General features: G+C 32.4%; 1 protein-coding gene across 1 annotated transcript in view; it reads right to left on the bottom strand.

The window, feature by feature from the left end:
• Positions 1–16,713, bottom strand: part of LOC105623280 (multidrug resistance-associated protein 1) — a 19,028-nt gene extending 2,315 nt beyond the window's left edge. The window contains exons 1-16 of the mRNA XM_012204679.1: positions 16,654–16,713; positions 11,783–12,082; positions 11,413–11,550; positions 11,099–11,212; positions 10,773–10,972; positions 10,026–10,211; positions 9,236–9,869; positions 8,736–8,882; positions 8,564–8,648; positions 8,269–8,468; positions 7,408–7,909; positions 7,314–7,322; positions 6,832–7,009; positions 6,604–6,742; positions 6,253–6,472; positions 760–980 (exon numbers count right to left, since the gene is read on the bottom strand). Of these exons, the coding sequence (XP_012060069.1) occupies positions 760–980; positions 6,253–6,472; positions 6,604–6,742; positions 6,832–7,009; positions 7,314–7,322; positions 7,408–7,909; positions 8,269–8,468; positions 8,564–8,648; positions 8,736–8,882; positions 9,236–9,869; positions 10,026–10,211; positions 10,773–10,972; positions 11,099–11,212; positions 11,413–11,550; positions 11,783–12,082; positions 16,654–16,713 (3,333 nt within the window). The remainder of the gene's footprint in view (positions 1–759; positions 981–6,252; positions 6,473–6,603; positions 6,743–6,831; positions 7,010–7,313; positions 7,323–7,407; positions 7,910–8,268; positions 8,469–8,563; positions 8,649–8,735; positions 8,883–9,235; positions 9,870–10,025; positions 10,212–10,772; positions 10,973–11,098; positions 11,213–11,412; positions 11,551–11,782; positions 12,083–16,653) is intronic.
• Positions 16,714–18,654: the final 1,941 nt, after the last annotated feature.

Genomic DNA, 18,654 nt, shown 5'->3' with positions numbered 1-18,654 from the left:
TATACTATATATATATATATATATATATATATATATATATATATATATAAATATATATATAAATATATATAATAAATGCAAAATTGATCGAGCGAATCAGTTTCACAAGGATACATATAAAAAGAAATTGATAATATCTCGTGCAGAAATTCTATTGAATGAAATGCTCTCATATCTTTTCCGGACAGCAGTTGTACAAAAACAAAAACAAAGCTAGCGCTGGTCGTTTCATAGGTCCACCAACATGTAGTATGAATATGATTATCACATATATACATTAGACAAATACATATAAGCATTAGCGTCAAGGTATATTTAAGTCTCTCAAGGTATACTTAAGTCTCTTTTGGTCAAACTTGATACTGCTAAAATATCCTTTATTTCGGTACAGATAGAGTAAGTCATGGACTGTAGTCGTTTTACGAGAACGGACACAATTATATAATTATACTGGCAGACTCTATACATTTAATTGTGTTCCAAATGTATTCTCAAAACCAGTTTGCAAATCTACAGACGGGAATTATACCCATCCAAAATACAATAATATATCATACCACCATTATTCAGACACCTCTTAATAAATACAAATTATATCCAAGGCTGACAATGATATCTAATCGCAGTTTAATCAAAGTTCTCCGGTGGAAAGTGATGGTATACGTGTGGAACTCAAACTGCGAGGTCGAGAAGATAAAGGAAAAGCAATAAGAAATTCCCAACTGGTATTCTCTCTCAGCACGCTACGAAAGAAATTACCTCAAACAAGCAATAGATGGTATCAGAAATTTGTGGGGGAAGAGATGTATCCAGGACGTCCACGTCTTTAGCAAACCTGGAGATAATACGACCAATAGGAGTCGTATCAAAGAAGGTCAATGGGGCACGCATCACAGCACGCAGCATCACTATGTGCATCTGGCGAGCAGCCAACCAACAACCCAGCTGCGGTGCCAAATCGCAGAAAAAGCTCGCCACCGCTACAACATCAGACATGGATGACTTTCATTGTAACCGCATCCGACATAATTTGCGCGATTTGTAAAAAAAAAACAGAATGATAATGAACAAAAAAATTAACAAAAACTTATCTCATAAGCAATGTGTTGCACGTTAAACGAGACACGTGTTACACGTAACATACCTAGTTTTGATATTAGACTTAAACATTTATTTTTCTTTTCGTTACCGATACGTTTCCGAATTGCCAAATGATATCTGTAAACAATTAATTTTTTCTTTTCTATCGTAATACTGCTCGATATTTAAATGCATTCGGTGAATATCGCGAACTTAAAACTACCGTTCTGACTTCATGTTATGCGAAGATGTGAAGTTTGCTGTGTGCATACCAGACAGGATATATATAGCAACAGGAAATACAAATAAATCACACTTCCTAGAAGGCAAAATCGTTAGGTAGATGTTATACAAGCAATAGAATAAAAAGCGTTATCAAGCACAAGCAAGACCATTTCTGTACACTGAATATTACTGGTATAATTGTGTCCATTCCCTGAATGATTACTACACTATGGTTGCACTATGACTTATATACAATAGTCGTACAAATTATCACGATAGTCGTGAAGTAAATTAATAATAACGTTCTTAAACAAAAAAAAGTTTGTAACAACACAAAAAGACAGTAACTGGAAAAAAAAACATAATGTAAAGAGGATTCAATATAAATGTAAAAGGAGAACAATTGTAGAGTAAGTGATATAAGAATGATAATGATTTAACAAAGTCAAGTTCCATCTTGAGTGATATTAAAGTATTTTGCAAAAAATTAAGACAATCGTCATTTTTTAGCGCCTCCAACTCGTCGGATCTAAATACATACATTGACAATAAAACGAAAATGACGACAATGACGAAAATGAACATCAACGTAATATCTTCTGAAAAGGACGAATAAAAGGATATCCTACCACATTATATTCTTGATTAAATTGACATACATCGTAATCAACACTCAATCCATGAATTTTATGATGCAATATGACTGAATGACACAATGTAAAATCCAGCACAAGTATTCCCATGAACCACATCACTCTTTCGTGACTCAAAATAAAATGAAAAAAATAAGCTGCTCAGCGAGCTATTTAACATGACAGAAAAGATATGATTCGTTGATATGACTTTGCATGTATCTTTTCAATTATATTTTCAGTTAAGTTCTAATAAACCGCCGGAATAAGAATTTATCGATCAATTTCGTACATCTTTTTTTTATTATCCCATCAGTATTTTGTTTCAAATAGCATATACTAAAAAAAAAAATAAATTAACAAAATATCTTTTGACAAATTTAGAAAAAAATTAAACTGAAGAAGAAAGCAGCCATTCAAAATGTGGCTGTTACCTGGCCAGCTGAATGCACAAAACGCACGGGTAAGCCGCTCGAATACTGTTCGAGCCAGGCAAGCAGCATCAAGGTAGATATTTCTTACCATATGTTTCTTCGTGTTCCTTTCAAAGCTTGTTGATCCACCATGCTGTACTGATTGCCGGCAACTTCTTACACGCATCAAGTTGCGTACCCGTGCCCATATACGCTTAGCCGGCAGGTTAGCACTACGTTATTTTTTACATTTCGCCATTTCTTCTAAAATTCTAAGCTTTATTATTATAAAATAATGCTACATTCAAATTTCCAATGAACAGATAGATCTGAATTCTGACAATGTACATTCCTATTAATAAAAATCCGCATCTTTTTTACTCTGTGTCTGTCGTAAATAAATATATTTCACTTTATGCGTCTTTATATATTCAAATATGCAAGATAATTACGTATAAATGCGCGATTTTATCGATAGAAAGAAAAAAGACACTTTTTTTACTTCGCAATTATAAATTTCTAGTAATTCTGTAAAATCAACATCAATTAATATAAAAATTGATATATAAGTTACTAGAATAAGTTACTATAAATTACTTATCAGTACAATAGAAAATAACAAAAATATTTCGTGCAAGATGTCAATTCCAAACAAATTTAAATATATTAAAAAAGAAGTGAGGATATCGATATCTGTAGCAAGTATCGCTCGACAAATAAGAGACGTAGTAATATTAAATCCACATCAACTGTCACAGAGATCATTACTTATACAGTAGTACGTAGTTATATGAGAATATCATACCGAAAAGAGGCAAGTGATCCAAGAACGCAGATAAACCGGTAGGATATTGTCAATAACATCAATATCTTTACCAAGCCGACTAAGAATTCGGCCAGTCGGAGTTCTGTCAAAGAATGACATTGGGTTGTGAAGAACGTGTTGCAGCGTACCCTCGAAGATACGTTTAGAAGCGATTATCGTCCCTTTAGCCAGGAATATCGCCATTGCAAATACTGTCACGCCTACAACGATCGGTAATCAACTTTGATTTATCGGATTAAAAAAATTAGACAGTTTTTACATATTAGATATTTTTGCGTCCGCGAACTATCAAATATATCGAGCTTTTGCAAATGAGTGAATGATTAAAAGGCTCTACAATCGGCAATGTTCATTTTCATTAGTTGCTCATCACCTGATTTCATCTAAACACACCTAATTTCATATGCAAGTTCCTCACTGCAGTCACACATAAATTGAGGTGCACATAATTAAAAAAGCAATAAATGTAAGTACAAATAATAAATATGCGGAGAAAAAAATGGGAGCGCGATAATAACGCTAAGATAAGAAAAATAATAAAGATAATACTTTGTATGATTGTACAATGAAAAAGAAGACACCAGTGTCTCATCAGGCAAAAACATTGGTTTATTAATAACGTACGCTTCTAATAGTTGTCTACTGATCATTAATTTGAAGAATTTGAAGAAATTTGAATGAAATCATTAGAGAAAAACAGAAAGCTGTCATTATTACAAATATAATAAATCATATTTGTACCGATTGGTGGACCAGTAGTTCTGCTAAATATTGATTCGTGTAGTGATATACAGAGATTAAAACTAAAACTCTCTCGCATACCGATGCTAGATAAAACAACCAAGCTCTAATACTTGGAGGTAAAATGTTGTCTATCGTGTCAATATCCTTCCCAAAACGGTTTAATATTCTGCCGGACGGCGTAGTGTCAAAGAATCCTAAAGGTGATCGTAGCATGGTGAATAATAACTCGGAATGCAGTTTACTGCTCCGTAGGCAGCCAATAACCAACGCTGTCTGCGACAGCACTACAAAAGTGGCTGAAATTTAATTTAAAATAAATAAATAATTTTGTTGGACGAAAAAATTCTTTTTTCTCTCTCAACACTCGCTTGCAGTTCTCAACAAAAAAAATTTGTTGCTTTATGATTAAATTGACTTGCTAATGTACGTAATTACACACTGTTAAATTTCGATGCCACGAAAAACTGCCTTTAGGAGGTAACAATGTGTCTTTGTCAGTTTATTTGTAATATAACATGGCTGGGCATTAATTATTAATGGTAACAATAAGTTAATAACAAAACAGAAAGCGAAACTGGTTAGATTGTTGTGATCCAAGATGAAGAAAAATCGCACATGCGATACTACAGCTCGCATTTTTATCATATATTTAGCATTAAATGTGATTTCAATCCCACGCATTTATGGCTCACATAAGCGTTGAGATATATTAAATCAATATCGTTCCATTCTCAAATTAAATTTCATTAACTACGTTAATTATCATTATTATACTTTGCACATTACATAATCTGACCAAGGAATTCGACATTTAATGCTAAGCTTGTCAATATATTTTTAAATATAATAAAAATTCAAGCACAATACATTTCATCAATAAAAACTTTATAGCCAAATTAAAGAAACAAACATAATGATTGATAAATGAGGAATGTTTCAGATCTTCCTTCGTCTGAAACTTGCTTAAATTCCTCTAAATTAACATGTATTATTATTTTACATCCATTTCAATTTACACGCAATTATCTGATGAGAAAATCAGCACAATCATTTTCCGAAATTTTAAGTTATCAATTTTTATTTAGTTAAATAATTTTAGTTAAATGATTTTTATATTAATTAATATTAGTTAATTTTTATATTTATTAAGAGATTTATATTCGTTTTATAATGGTTTCAACTAAAATTTCCTAGACATATTAGATGTATAATTATATTGATTAATCAGTATAGCATAGACTGATTTTCCGTTCTTTTTTTGTTATTTTAAGATATTAATGCTAGAAAGCTTTTTTTTGTTTCTCTACTTCATGCTTACCATTAAACGTAAAAGCGTGTGCGTTATTTAAAAAATATTTTTATTTTCTATAATAAATTTTAAATATAAAATAATAGATGTCATTAATCCATCTGATTAACCCTCTGACAGATAGTCGAATAGATTTAGTAAACAATACCAAACAAATTTTTAATGGATCACATCATGATCACAAAAGATCACAAGATCACAAAAAAATTACAAGAGAATTATATACAAACACACATAACATTCATTATAGTATCTTATATAAATATATATTATTTTTTCCATCTATTACTTTTTATTTATAATCGCCAAATTTTCGCTTGTAAAAAAGGTAATTATAATAAAGGTTAATAAATTATTTAATAAAAAATGCAAATTGTACTGAACAAAAAAGACATATCAAACAGAAAAATGTTTCATGCAATACTAAAAAAGCGATCATTTGTAGAAAATGATTACTACGACACTTGCAATCAAAAACATATGGCTACCAAAAAGTTTCAATCTCTAATTGCTTTTGAATGTTTAATTAGTAACGTTAGTATTTTGTAGACACAGCAAACCGCACTCAGTTTGATTTTTTAAAAGAAAATTATTTTATTTATTCTTGGAATTAACGCGTATTTTATGTATATTCACAGACATAAACTCATTATCGGAATAAAAAGGTCACTACATTAATAGTTATTCATGAATTTTAAATTATTATTAATTCGGTTCAATATCGAGTTTTAGATATGAAAGAATTACGTTAAGATTAATCATACCCCAATGATGTGTAATCTGTGAGGGAACGTGCCTTTCAAATTACGATATGCTATGACGAGCAAAATTAAGTGCCATTGCCTGTTAACATTGTATTAAATGAAGTAATTGCCTTCTGCGATAGAAAAATGTATATTTATACACGTAGGCGACAGGAATAAGCTTACCTGATCATCCATCGTAAACGCGAAATTTTGTACAATACTAATCGAATCTATCTGACAACGGGCGAATGTGTTACAAGAATTAACAAAAACGTACCTTGACCAAAACCGAGCGCACCGTAAACCCCGAGGTACATGTCTCGCTTTGCTGTATCGAACGTGTTGTTTCCAACGACCTGATTATCATTCGACCATATACTGAGCCAAACGCTTGAGCCGATGCTGAACGATTGAAAGACCGCATTCATCACGATTGTCGATATTGATAGGAACCATCCAATGGATTTCAAGTAATGAGAATATACTTTCCATTTTACCTTGCAAAAGAATAACAAGATGCTTGAAAATAAAAGCACTTGCAACTTTTTGTCGTGAAAAGCGAATTATGAAGATGTATTGTCTTTTTAAAATTAGAAAAATTAAAACAGTGATTTCTTGTGCAACTTACGCTTCCAGTTTCGGCCTTCTCGACTTCTGTCAGCTTCTCCCCGATGTTGTTAGGCTTCGATGCATCTTTCTCTTTTGATACACTAACACTATTGCTATGCACATAATTCGCTGACTGTTGACTTTCTGTCGAGTATTGCCTATTGGTATACATATATTATTTCGAGTATATTAGTAGCGAGCATACTTGCATCACCTTTAATTAAATATCATATTTATGAGATTATACCTTGTTAGAGAACCATTAAGTGATTTTCTATCGGTCACAGAACCGGATTCACTTAGACTCTCAGATATTCTAGACCGTACTCGAGTTAACTTTTGCTGCAACTCGTCCGCTCCCATTGTTGATTCAAGTTGCTGTTTGATTTCACGTAAATCTGCTTCAGAACCGTCATCAACGTGCACTATTTCAAATTTGTCATGATTTTAAAATAATAATTTATCATTCATATAAAATATTAATAATGTTATAAAAATGAGAAGAAATTAAAAAAAAAACTCGCACATGCACATACTCTTAACTATAACACAAAATAAGAATTCAAACGAAAATTATGTAAATAAATTATTGGAATTGAACTAGAAATAGAATGTGGTATTAAAAACTAAAAATTAAAAATTTCATCCTAACACTCTAATGACAAAGGGAGGTTTCTTATGCAAGCATACATAGGAAAAGGAATTGTAATTACTTTTTCGCGGACTTACGATTTCCAACTTAAATCCAGGAAAAATGTAACAACAAATTTTATAATAAGTATATAAAAATATGTAGCAAGAATTTAATTGCATTTATAGATACCTTCTTGTAAGTGTTGCACTAAGAATTCGGCGAAAGCACCTTTCTTCTCCAACAATTGTTTGTAGGTTCCACTCTCCGTTATTTCGCCATCTTTAAGAACAATAATGTTGTCGACCTCCGGCAGGTACGTGATGCTGTGAGTAACGAGTATTCTAGTTTTATTCTTCAACAGGCCGTTCGGACCTAACACTTTCTCAAAAATGTGTTTTCCTACGTGTGAATCCACCGCGCTCAGAGGATCGTCTAAGAAATAATTTTCGGAATCGTTATATACAGCTCTAGCTAAGGCTACTCTTTGCTTTTGACCGCCGGACAAATTTATGCCTTTCTCTCCGATCTCTGTTTGATCTCCCGCGGGCAGCATCTTAAAGTCCGGAGTCAACGCACACGCTTCAATCACACTATTATACACTGATTTGTTCAAGGCCTTTCCGAACAGAACGTTGTCCTGCAATGTGGCATTTTGTATCCACGCTTGTTGCGAGACATATGCAATTGACCCCTAAAAGAAATATTTAGTATCAATCTTCAAATTCCAATCTTTATCTATTTAATCTGAGAAATGTATAAAAATAAAACATATTATTCTTCATTTTTATCAACATTGAATTAAGAGTTACAATCTCAGTTTATATTTTCAGATAATAAAAGCATAATAAAATTTAGCATTCAAAATTAAATATTATATTATTAAGTTACATTATTAATTATTCTTAAATTTCTCAATAAGACTCTATATAAATGCTCTATACAAATGTAACATATGAGATTTATTTTGCTGGTTTATTATTACGTTTGTTATAAAAAATATATAAGTTTTATTTCTATATTTCGTATTTCTAATTCGAAAAGAATTCTCACTTTTGTATTTACTTTTCCGCTTATTTTATCCATCTCACCAAGCAGAGCGGATAAAAGAGAACTCTTGCCTGATCCCACTGTACCAACTATTGCTACTAATTGACCTTGTTCTACATGCAAATTGATATTTCGTAGTATTGGTCTTTCGATTTCTTCACTATCCCAACAAAAGGTACCGTTCTCAATTACTAACGCGTGCGCTAAAAAATATATAAACATTATTATTATATACATTATATATATTTATTATTATGTATATATTAAACGTATTTAAAAGAAAAAATTTTATACTCACGTTCCAATGGATCATGCTGTACATTGTTAGGATTCAGTTCTTCCATGTTCATAAATTTATTAATACGTTTTACAGAGACGTAAGCCTGTATACGAAATTATTATAAAATATAAAACATGAATAAAGATGAATAAACAAAAATAGCTCAATTATGTGTATACATTAAACTTACTTGAACTATATTAGTAATCATCATAGGCAGCATAGACAGTGGAAATCTTAGAATGTTGAACAAACTGAGTGAAACGAAGGCAATTGTACTATTTAGGACATTCTTTTCGTCTATAAGTACGTAAGTTGTAAAAGATACCAAAGATACCTGCACATTTGCAAAAAAACAATATTTTAAAAAATACAAAAGATATTTTTGAATATAAGTAATCAAAAATCTCTCGGAAAAAAAATATTTATTGCTAAATCATTTTTTGTTATACTTTACAAAAAAAATTTTTGAAATCATACAATAAAACTTTTAAAAAAATTATACTAAAAATTACAAGATTTTATTATAAAAAAAATAAAAAATAAGAAAAAAGCTTTTGCATTACAAGTACTCCGTAAGATACTTACTCCGTAGAGTTCTCTAAGATTTTCAATTATAATATGAATTATAATGTTACTTCTTTTGTATGTGTTTGTATTGTATATAATTAATTATACTAAAAAACGTACCAAAAAGGGTGCGCACGACCATATAAAGCTCGTACCAGCATTAAGATATGCCGCTTCTTTCAATACTTGAATCTCTTTGACTCTGATTTTAAGTATCTGCTGCTCGAATGAAGGTTCCCACGCATAAAGTTTCAACACTTTGATACCGTTAAGTACTTCGTTCATTAATTTTACCCTCTCATCCTTGCTCTTCATCTGTCTGATTTGTAACGTCTTCACTTTGTTGGCAATCAATGCGTTCACAGGAATAAGAATAATCATAACTGCTAAACCTGCCAATACAGCTGGCCCCAGTATGTTCCAGAGAAAATATAAAGCTAGAACTATTTGCAGAGGTGCCGACCAGATCATGTTTATGTACGCAGTTAGATCCATGAATCTTTGAGCGTCTACGGACATTAAATTCACTATCTCGCCGAGTGTGGACTCTTTTCTCGCCGCGTTCGACATTCTCAATGCTTTACGATAAATTGCTGCGATTAGCGCGGTTCGTATACGCAATCCGACCAAAAACATGCGATGAAAATATTGGGATAGTACTAGCGTTTGAAGCATTGCCGTAAGTAAAAGCAGGACAGAATAAAAGTATCCTTTCCACATTGGCTCATCTCCTTCGATAAAACCAATCAGAAGCCTAAAAAATATGAAAAAAGAGATGTATTTTATAAAAATGCGTGACAAACAAGAATGATTAAATTTTGAAAACAATTTTGTAAAATTCATCGATTTATATTTTCTCTAAATTATAAAATAAAATTAGAGATAAAATTCAGGATGTATGTATACTTACTTCAATATTTGTGGACTAATAAAGGTCATAATATCTTGAATCAGTTTTAGAAATGCACCAAATATGAATGTTGCTCCGAAAGCTTTGCAGATAGGCGGTAAGATGGAGGCGACTTTCTTTTTCCGACTACTGTTAAAATCCACTTGTCCAGACGTTTGTCGGTATGATGCTTTTACACTTTCTACTCTATATGTATAAAGAACGTCTGTTATAAAGGTTTCTATTATTAAGTTGGATGACAAAAATAATCAAGACATGTTATACGACACATCCTACCTAAAGTATGTCCAAATCAGCCTTGTTAGCACAAGAAATGTATGAATATGTTAAAAAATACTTTGTCAGAAAACATTACACTAATACATTAATATTTATGATATATATTTTTAAAATATGCAAATAATATGCTGTTAATTATAGCGCTGATAAGATAACATAGTAATATTCTAAAAGTGTATTATCACAAACAAACTGATTTTCAAAGAATTCTTAAAATAATAATTTTATAGATCAGCAAATTATAATTTTTAATATGTATGTTTAATACACATATTTTCTATCGAATATAAATATCTGCATAAATATTAATATAAATTCTATATTTTCCTATTATTAATATAAAATTATTTATCTTATATTTTTTCTCACAATTTTTCTCACAAATAAAAGCTTTAAAGAATCTTGGCTATAGTCATATTGATTATAAGTAATCTTGATTTGTACGAGAGATTTATCGATTAAACTTACTCGTCTGTCTTTCTCAAATTCTTATTCCAATATTTGTCAAATTTTGGCACAATCTCCGTAGCCATGTCTTCTGGATTCATAGACCATAAATCGGATGTCTCGAGCGGTTTTCGGAAACCTTTCCATGCTAACGAATCAAACCATGCGAAAATAATTCTCGAAGGAAAAGAAGAACTTTGCTCTGGACATGGCGATTCAACCTACAAGTGAACATATTTCAAAATTATTTATCAAATTATTCATCAATTCTAAATCTCACAGTTGATGATAAAGTTTTATGTGTTTCTGTATCTTGTACATTATATGACTAATAACAGAAATATTACCGTAGGATATTCAGAAAATTTAGGCTCTGCATCGACCAGAAAATTAAGTACAAATAATATCACTACTATTGGATAGTAGATCATGTAAGACACCAGTGAGTATGTCGGCTCTGCCTAAAAATAAATTATTTCTTCATGAATTGCATTATATTATGTAACACACAATCAGTATCTTTTTTGTAAAATATCATAACAGACTGATAACACGAGATAATATGCGTGATAAGAAATTGTAAAAATCCAATGCAGGAAGTAGTGCAATTTACAAATGTATCTAAATTGCTTTCTTTTACCAAGACGAAAATTTAACATACCCCTTTAATAAATTTGTTTACAAAGCTTCTATATTGGACGCATCCACATATCGCGAGGAAAAACCAAAACAGGAATAAAAGACCTGACGTCCGCATTCCATGTTTTCTATTATATTGCATCAAAGTCGATGCTAATGTCTGAAATAATTAGCAAACTTAGTTAATGTTATATAGAAAATTTACATGACTAGTGTATGTGAATATGATTACTTTTTTCCCATTATAATGAAATCTTCATTCTCACTTTTATTTTATAAAAAAAAAAGCAAACTCAAATAATGAGAATATTATTAAAAAATGCAAATTAATGCAAAAATAATTTTAAAATCTATTTAAAAATCTATTAATATAAAAAATAATTTGTACTTACAAAGCTAACAATTTTTACTATAGGTGTGTAATAATCAACACTGTAGACCATACGAAAAGTACTTTCATGTATCGCCATTCCTAAGTCAACTATGGAAAGTAAAATTAATCCTACTGTAAGTACTTGCTTAGAAATAAATAACCATGTGTACGGGACGTTTCTTCTTTTACTATTTAATAGGTAATATGCTTCCATCGCTGAGAACGTCCATAAAAATATACATGGTACCCATACTAATATCGTCTTTTGGAAGCATTCTGTTAGATCTGGGTCGTTCGTGTACCATGTTAGATTAGCATCCTAAAACAGAAATTTCAACCGAAATGTTAATCTTTATCGCAAACTTTAACTTTTTCTTTTGCTCTCTATTATGCGATGTCGTAAAGCTTACAAATTATAACAACAGATAATTTTAACAACAATAGAGTCGATTTGTATCATTGTAGCAGAAATATTAATATATCAATTTTTTTCATTATAAGCATTTAAAAAAAGAAAAGATTTTTAATTTCAATAAAATAAATAGCTAATAATAAATCTATTTTTCAATTAACTTTTAGTGAAAAATTCAATAAAATTTTAATTTGTGACTAAGAAATATATTTTGAAAATTAGAAAGTTTGTAAATTATGAGGCTACTTTATTATGTACAAATCGATATCAAACAGAATTAATCATCAAAGCCATAAGTGTACCACACAGAGCAATTTAATAAGAATAAGTGCATTAAGTATTCAATGCACGTGCATGTAACCTGATTCATCATTCCTTGTGAACAATATGAAAACATGAGTGCATCAAGTCGGATCCACTTGAAATAAGTTAATTAATTTAATTAGTTTAATTTTTTAATTTAAATCCAACAGAATTCTTTGAAATACAATAAATTAAAATGTTTCAAAGCTTTTTAAAGTTCAAGGCGACTAAACTTCGAATTACCTTAATCGACAATTAATTCTATCAATAGAATATAAAACATTTTTATTATTTTACATAATTTAATTAATTAATGATTTTTTCGTGTGTTAAACAATAAAATATTAATTCGTTCGTGTCAACAAAATAACACAGATATTATTGTTACAGATTATTATGGGTATTACTTGTTATAACCCAGATAATATGCATGCATTGCATAGATATTTAATAAATATCTTTTAGACATCTTTTAGATATCTTATGCAACATAAATGTTATCTGGGAAGTTAATCATCGATTGAGATAATCGGAGTTTGATCGATCATCCTTAAAGCAATATCGCATTTACGTCACCGATATCGACATAAGTTTACGAAATAAAAATAACGAAACAAAAATAACAAGACAAAGACGTGAAGAATCAGAGTTCTAATAAGGAAATTCGAAGAGTCTTTTTCTTTTTATAAGGTCGATTTTTATAAACTCGTAATACATTGAACTCTAGATCAAAATAAGTGATACCTATTTTTTTATATACACTTTTATATGCACTTTTAGAGGATGAAACATCCCTTTAAAAAAAATCAATTCTGTTCTTTATAGAAGCGAATATCGAAATAGAAAAAAAATAGAAAAAAAATGTTAGAAATAAAAATCGAATGATTTTAAAATACTCAATAATTGTAATTTAAACAATTTTTATCTTATAAAATAAATTTTTTTTAATTTCTAATTCGTCAATCGAGATCTATGTATGATAATTATTTCGATAACTGAAATTGGAACACGCCTTCGAAATGCCCTGTAAACAGTATAGACGAATGAAAAAAAAAGGGGAAAGCCCGATGATATAAGTCGCTCCATTCGACGCATCGTCGTTCAGGAAATTAAACTATTACATAACAGTGATGTGCGGCAGGCGAGACAAGCAAGACAATGAATTCGCTATTCAATTATTTCAACGATCTTTTCCTCTTTCTATTTTCCTCTCGCATCGTTTGTTCCGCAGTTATCTTCTCGAAATATTCTATTCTCAATAAGGCATATTATGAAATTATTTGAAATGAATTCTAATCAAAATTATTCAATTATTTATTACCTACATTTTTATGGTGTTTTCTTGGAAAAACAAAATAATTCCAATTTCCACATTTCAGTTTCATAATAGTCTATTCAATTAAGCGTGATCGATCATTTTCGACACATCTTTCGTTTTATTGTAGTCCGAGAGATTACGATATTTATTATTTCACACATTCATTTTTTCCACAAACTTTTTATGCTCGTTTCTATTAATATAATTTTGGTCTCAATTCAATTAATGGTCTCTTCATTTTTTTGATATATAAATAGATTTAAAAGTAAATAAATAATTTAAAAATTATGTAAGTCAAATTAATCCTTGAAGAAAAATAAACTGCAAAAATCTTTTTTCACTGAACAAATTTTACATATAAGTTGCTTCCCTTTTGAGAGACACGGTCGTTTTATTTTTGAATGTTACTCTTTAAATTAATTTAAATAAAATCTCACTTTAAAAAATGAAAATTGAGTTAGTCATAAGAAAAAGTGGCTCAATTTTCAATCTTTAAAAGTGAAATTCTCTTCGGATTAAATATGATACGGATTTGTATATATGATTAAACTCATTATATTCAGATTAATTATCAAATTTAATTATTAGAATTAGATAATCGATTTCAGTTAAATAATTTAAATCCATTATGTTTGACTTTTATTTGTTACTAAAAAAAGTAAAGTCTTCGGAATTTTCTGCGACAATTTTTCAACTGATCAGCTGTTATCTTCAAAACTCATTGATACACGCATTCGTGGCTTTGTCTAGTTCTTATCAGTGCAAAGATTAGTTCTCGGTATTGCTGTATTTCATGTATTCTCCGAATAAAATTCAATAGAACACATCTCCCTATTCTCTCTATTCTCTCATACATTCCGACTTCTCTTGCACATTCATTAGAATTTCGACATAATTATCCATAGATACTTTCCGATACTTCAGCAATTGTCAAAACAGATTTACTCTAAAAATTTTAGAGCATATAAAAACAAGATAGAACGTTTGTGTCGACTGATCGTTTTTACTAAAGTAGATAAATTTTAATTTCGGTTCAACTTATTCTTCATTTTTTTCCAGTTCTAAGATTTAGAAAAAGATGAAGTTAACTGAATGGATATTAAATGAACCGAGTTTGTAATTAAATTAAAGTCGAAAATTATTGACTTTTGTCAACAATTGAAGATTCTCAAATTACATTAGTCATGAAAGATATAATATTGTTTCAAGTGTTCTACACTCGCGTTCATCATCGCAGATTGTGCGAGCGCGATAATTATTGAGTTGTTTGTCGCATGCGTCTGATGCGCGTGTTTGCCTTTAATCTCACACACGCGGGAACCTAATTGATAACGAGTGCGATTGCGAATGTCAAGTAATTTGCGTAATTTACGGATGCGGCGCCCAGATTTACGCTCCGACCTCGCGCGAGCGCGACTTATTTCCGGAATTTCGATTTCGCTAAAATCGCGCAATCGAAGGTAATGACATTGCTTCATCACGTCGGCTCTATAATCGGAAAGCGTGTAACGTGCGTACACGTGCACACACGTGCATGTGTGCATGTGTTGCGCGCAAGAAGGCACGAGGCGGTGAAGTGAGACGATTAAAGCGACAGTGATTTTTTCCCCCAGGAATGAAAACACTGTTCTCGCCTTGTTTGTATTTTTTACACTCGGCACCTTCGCTTTCTCTTTTTTCAACGCCTATCAAATATATATTTATCTTATTTCGAGTGCAAACATTTTGGGGGATTTCGAGTAACGCGGACAGACCTACTATTTCGCGTGAACATGAAACGCGAATTAGTTTAGAGGGTCAATCGTGCAATTTTTTCCCTAAGAAGCCATAAAAAGTGAAAATCTTTTGCACGTATGCGTGTATTTGTACGAATAAGAACACAAATGCCTTGCCATGCTTTTTCATGCCTTCTCATGCCTTCTTGCTTCTTCTATGCCTCCTCCGAAACTTGCAACTTTGAGTGGCAAGGCTTTATACTCCTCCACTGTACTTGCATACATACGTAAAAAATTTCACTTTTTACGTTTCCACTCTAGAGAAAAAATTACGTGATCGATACTCCGTTCGTGTTGCTTGCACTTTTTGTATTCAGACTCCTCGCTTTCTCTCTCTTCGACGTGTAAAATTTTCGAGGATTTCAAGCGACGCGAGCAGACCTATGAAGGATAGAATGACGTTTGATTGTCTGTGGACGCTTTCTAGCAAAAGACACAGATGACATGGTGTAACACGATCATTATATCATTGTTTGCTGTGTTAACAAAGACGAAACGATTCCTGTGTCATGTTATACGGCCTAGTTTACACAGTGAGTTCAGTCAGCGACTTATACTCTACATCTAGTCTAAATTTGATCCAAACACAATAAACTGTTTACATCGTCGCGTCTTCATGTTTATTATAGGGTATGAATTGTAGACTAACTGTCTCATACTGAAAAGCACGATGTGTCTCCTAAAAGGAAAGCAGCCTTCGACTATCTTCGAAGGAGGTTCACGCGGAATCGGAACTCGTCATTTTCGTTCTTCGCCCGCGGATCAATCGACGAGCTAAAGAGAAAGAAAAAGATTAGAGAGTCAGTTGAAGGATTACACGATCGCGCGAGAAACGTCACGTTTCTTAAAGAAAATCGTGGCTCAAGAAGGTCAAACGATTCCATCCTTACAAGACTGAGAGCGAGATCTTAAGATGATGGACCGATCAACGAATTGTTCTTCGTGAGTCCCGAGATGAAAGTGTTTCCTGAATTCCTAACGCGAAGGAATCCGAGGAATCGGGAAACTCGAAGAGAGAAAAAGGACGAGAAAGAATCAAGAGCTCTCAAAGAGTTGAAGCTCTCCTTGCCTTTCCAACTCACCCAGAACTTGGTACCGCAGAACTGGTCCATGTCCATTCCGATTGTTTGATTCTGATCCATACTGACACATTTAAGATCCACCGGTGAGCAGGCTCTCGTGCGAAACTGAATCGTTCACAGCAGTACCACATACAGTACCGCACTTGACTGTCCTGACTGCAATAACCGCGCACAAGCCACCGAGAGATCGGCGAGGAATGCGACTAATCTTTCTCGCTCCAGGAATCGCACTGTCCCCGACTGTCTCTCCACCCTGCGACACGCACGACGGCGAGAACAGGTGAGACCGAGACAGGCAGGCACGGGGAAATACACGAGGGCTACAGAGAGGAAGCCCACCATACAGCACACGCGGCACCCACAGCCGCTAACGAGCGAGTTATTCCAGGCGTGCCGTCGCCGTCACTGGTCGTCAGTATTCTGCAGTTCTGCGCTCTGCCCAATCTGCACTCGACCCTCGTTTGCACTGCTCTCGAGAGTCTCGAACTCTCTGAACTCTGAAGTTGACCGCGAGAGCCTAACAAGTATAGCCACCGTTACCCGCGGTAGTCACCGCGATTATACCTGATTGTGGGCCAGATTATGTATCGCGCTCAAGCTGGATCGAGCATATACAAACGTATTCTGGCGACTCCGGTCTGTCCGGCCCGAGACAGTCTGAAGACAGTCTGGGAATATCACGTGAAAGTATCCGTGTATTCTCGTAAGATTACCCACTACCGTCACTATTGCTGTTCGCATATCATCGACGACGTAATGCCGGTGTCAGAAACGCGCGACCAATCACCGCGCATGTCGCGAATCGCGCGGGAAAATTGCTGACACTGCATCTCGCGACTACATTCACGTTGATCCGCGAAATCCGTCTGCGTTGCGGATCGGCCCCATTATTTCGATAGTCAGAATTTTTCTGCGAGACTTCTCGCGTAATGGAAATTACGGTCCATGTTTTTGACTCTCTCGTCGGAGTTTTGAATAAACTTAATGAGAGGTAATTTCAATTATATTCCTAATAAGACACTTTATCCGGGATACATCCTGGGGATGTCCTTTGAACGTCCCCTGAAGGGGATGTCTATGCTGTTAGAGAGAGATAGCTTGGTCTGATAAGAAAAAAGAATTTTATGTAATTCGCTGTCCGTGATTTAATCTTTTTTTTCAGTACATTAAACAATGTACATTAAACAATGATTGATAAATTGATCAAATGATGTTAATAAATCTATTATATAATAGCAGAGTAGATATTGTATAATTATTAAAATGATTGGAATTTGACTCAGCAAAGAATGGATTGAGATGAATTGAAATGGATTCAGATTTTCAGAAATATTGATTCATGAATGTTAAATCCCTGAATGCTTTTCAATCCTGAAAGCATTTTTATTCATTTATAGGAATTACATGGAGCATACCTATCCTTTCAATCTATCCTTTCAATCTAAAAATAGTATTAACTTTTTCTGTGTGCATTGTGAATACTGTTCAAAATTTTGAACAGGAAATGCAGTTTTTCAATCCAATTGAATCTAATTGAATCCAATTGCATCCAATTGAATCCAATTAAATAAAAAAAGTATTCGCTATTTAAAATACGCATTCGGATAGAAAAAAATTTCAATCCATTTAAATCCATTCTCATTTGCTGGGCGTTCTCTGTTCCCTGTTCCTTTTATGCGGAGCCCCTAACTTTGTTCGAAACAAATCCTGTATCAACTGAGTTTGATATGTTGCCCCGCTATAAAAATTGATATCGAATGGAGGATTTTATCTAAGGGAGAGGGTGACTCTAATCTCCAATAAACGAGAGTGGATTGAAATTTTTTCTTTCGAATACTTTCTTTTTATTCAATTGAATTGCAATTGGATTCAATTAGATTCAATTAGATTGAAAAAACTGCATATTATTTTTAGATTGAAAAGCATAGAGATATGCTCCATGCAATTCCTATAAATGAATAAAAATGCATTCAGAATTGAAAAGTATTCATTTTAACATTC

This window comes from Atta cephalotes, assembly GCF_000143395.1.
Source record: "Atta cephalotes unplaced genomic scaffold scaffold00055, whole genome shotgun sequence".
NCBI lineage: Eukaryota > Metazoa > Arthropoda > Insecta > Hymenoptera > Formicidae > Atta > Atta cephalotes.
Note: the sequence above shows the minus strand (reverse complement) of the source record. Positions and strands in the feature narration are given on the sequence as shown.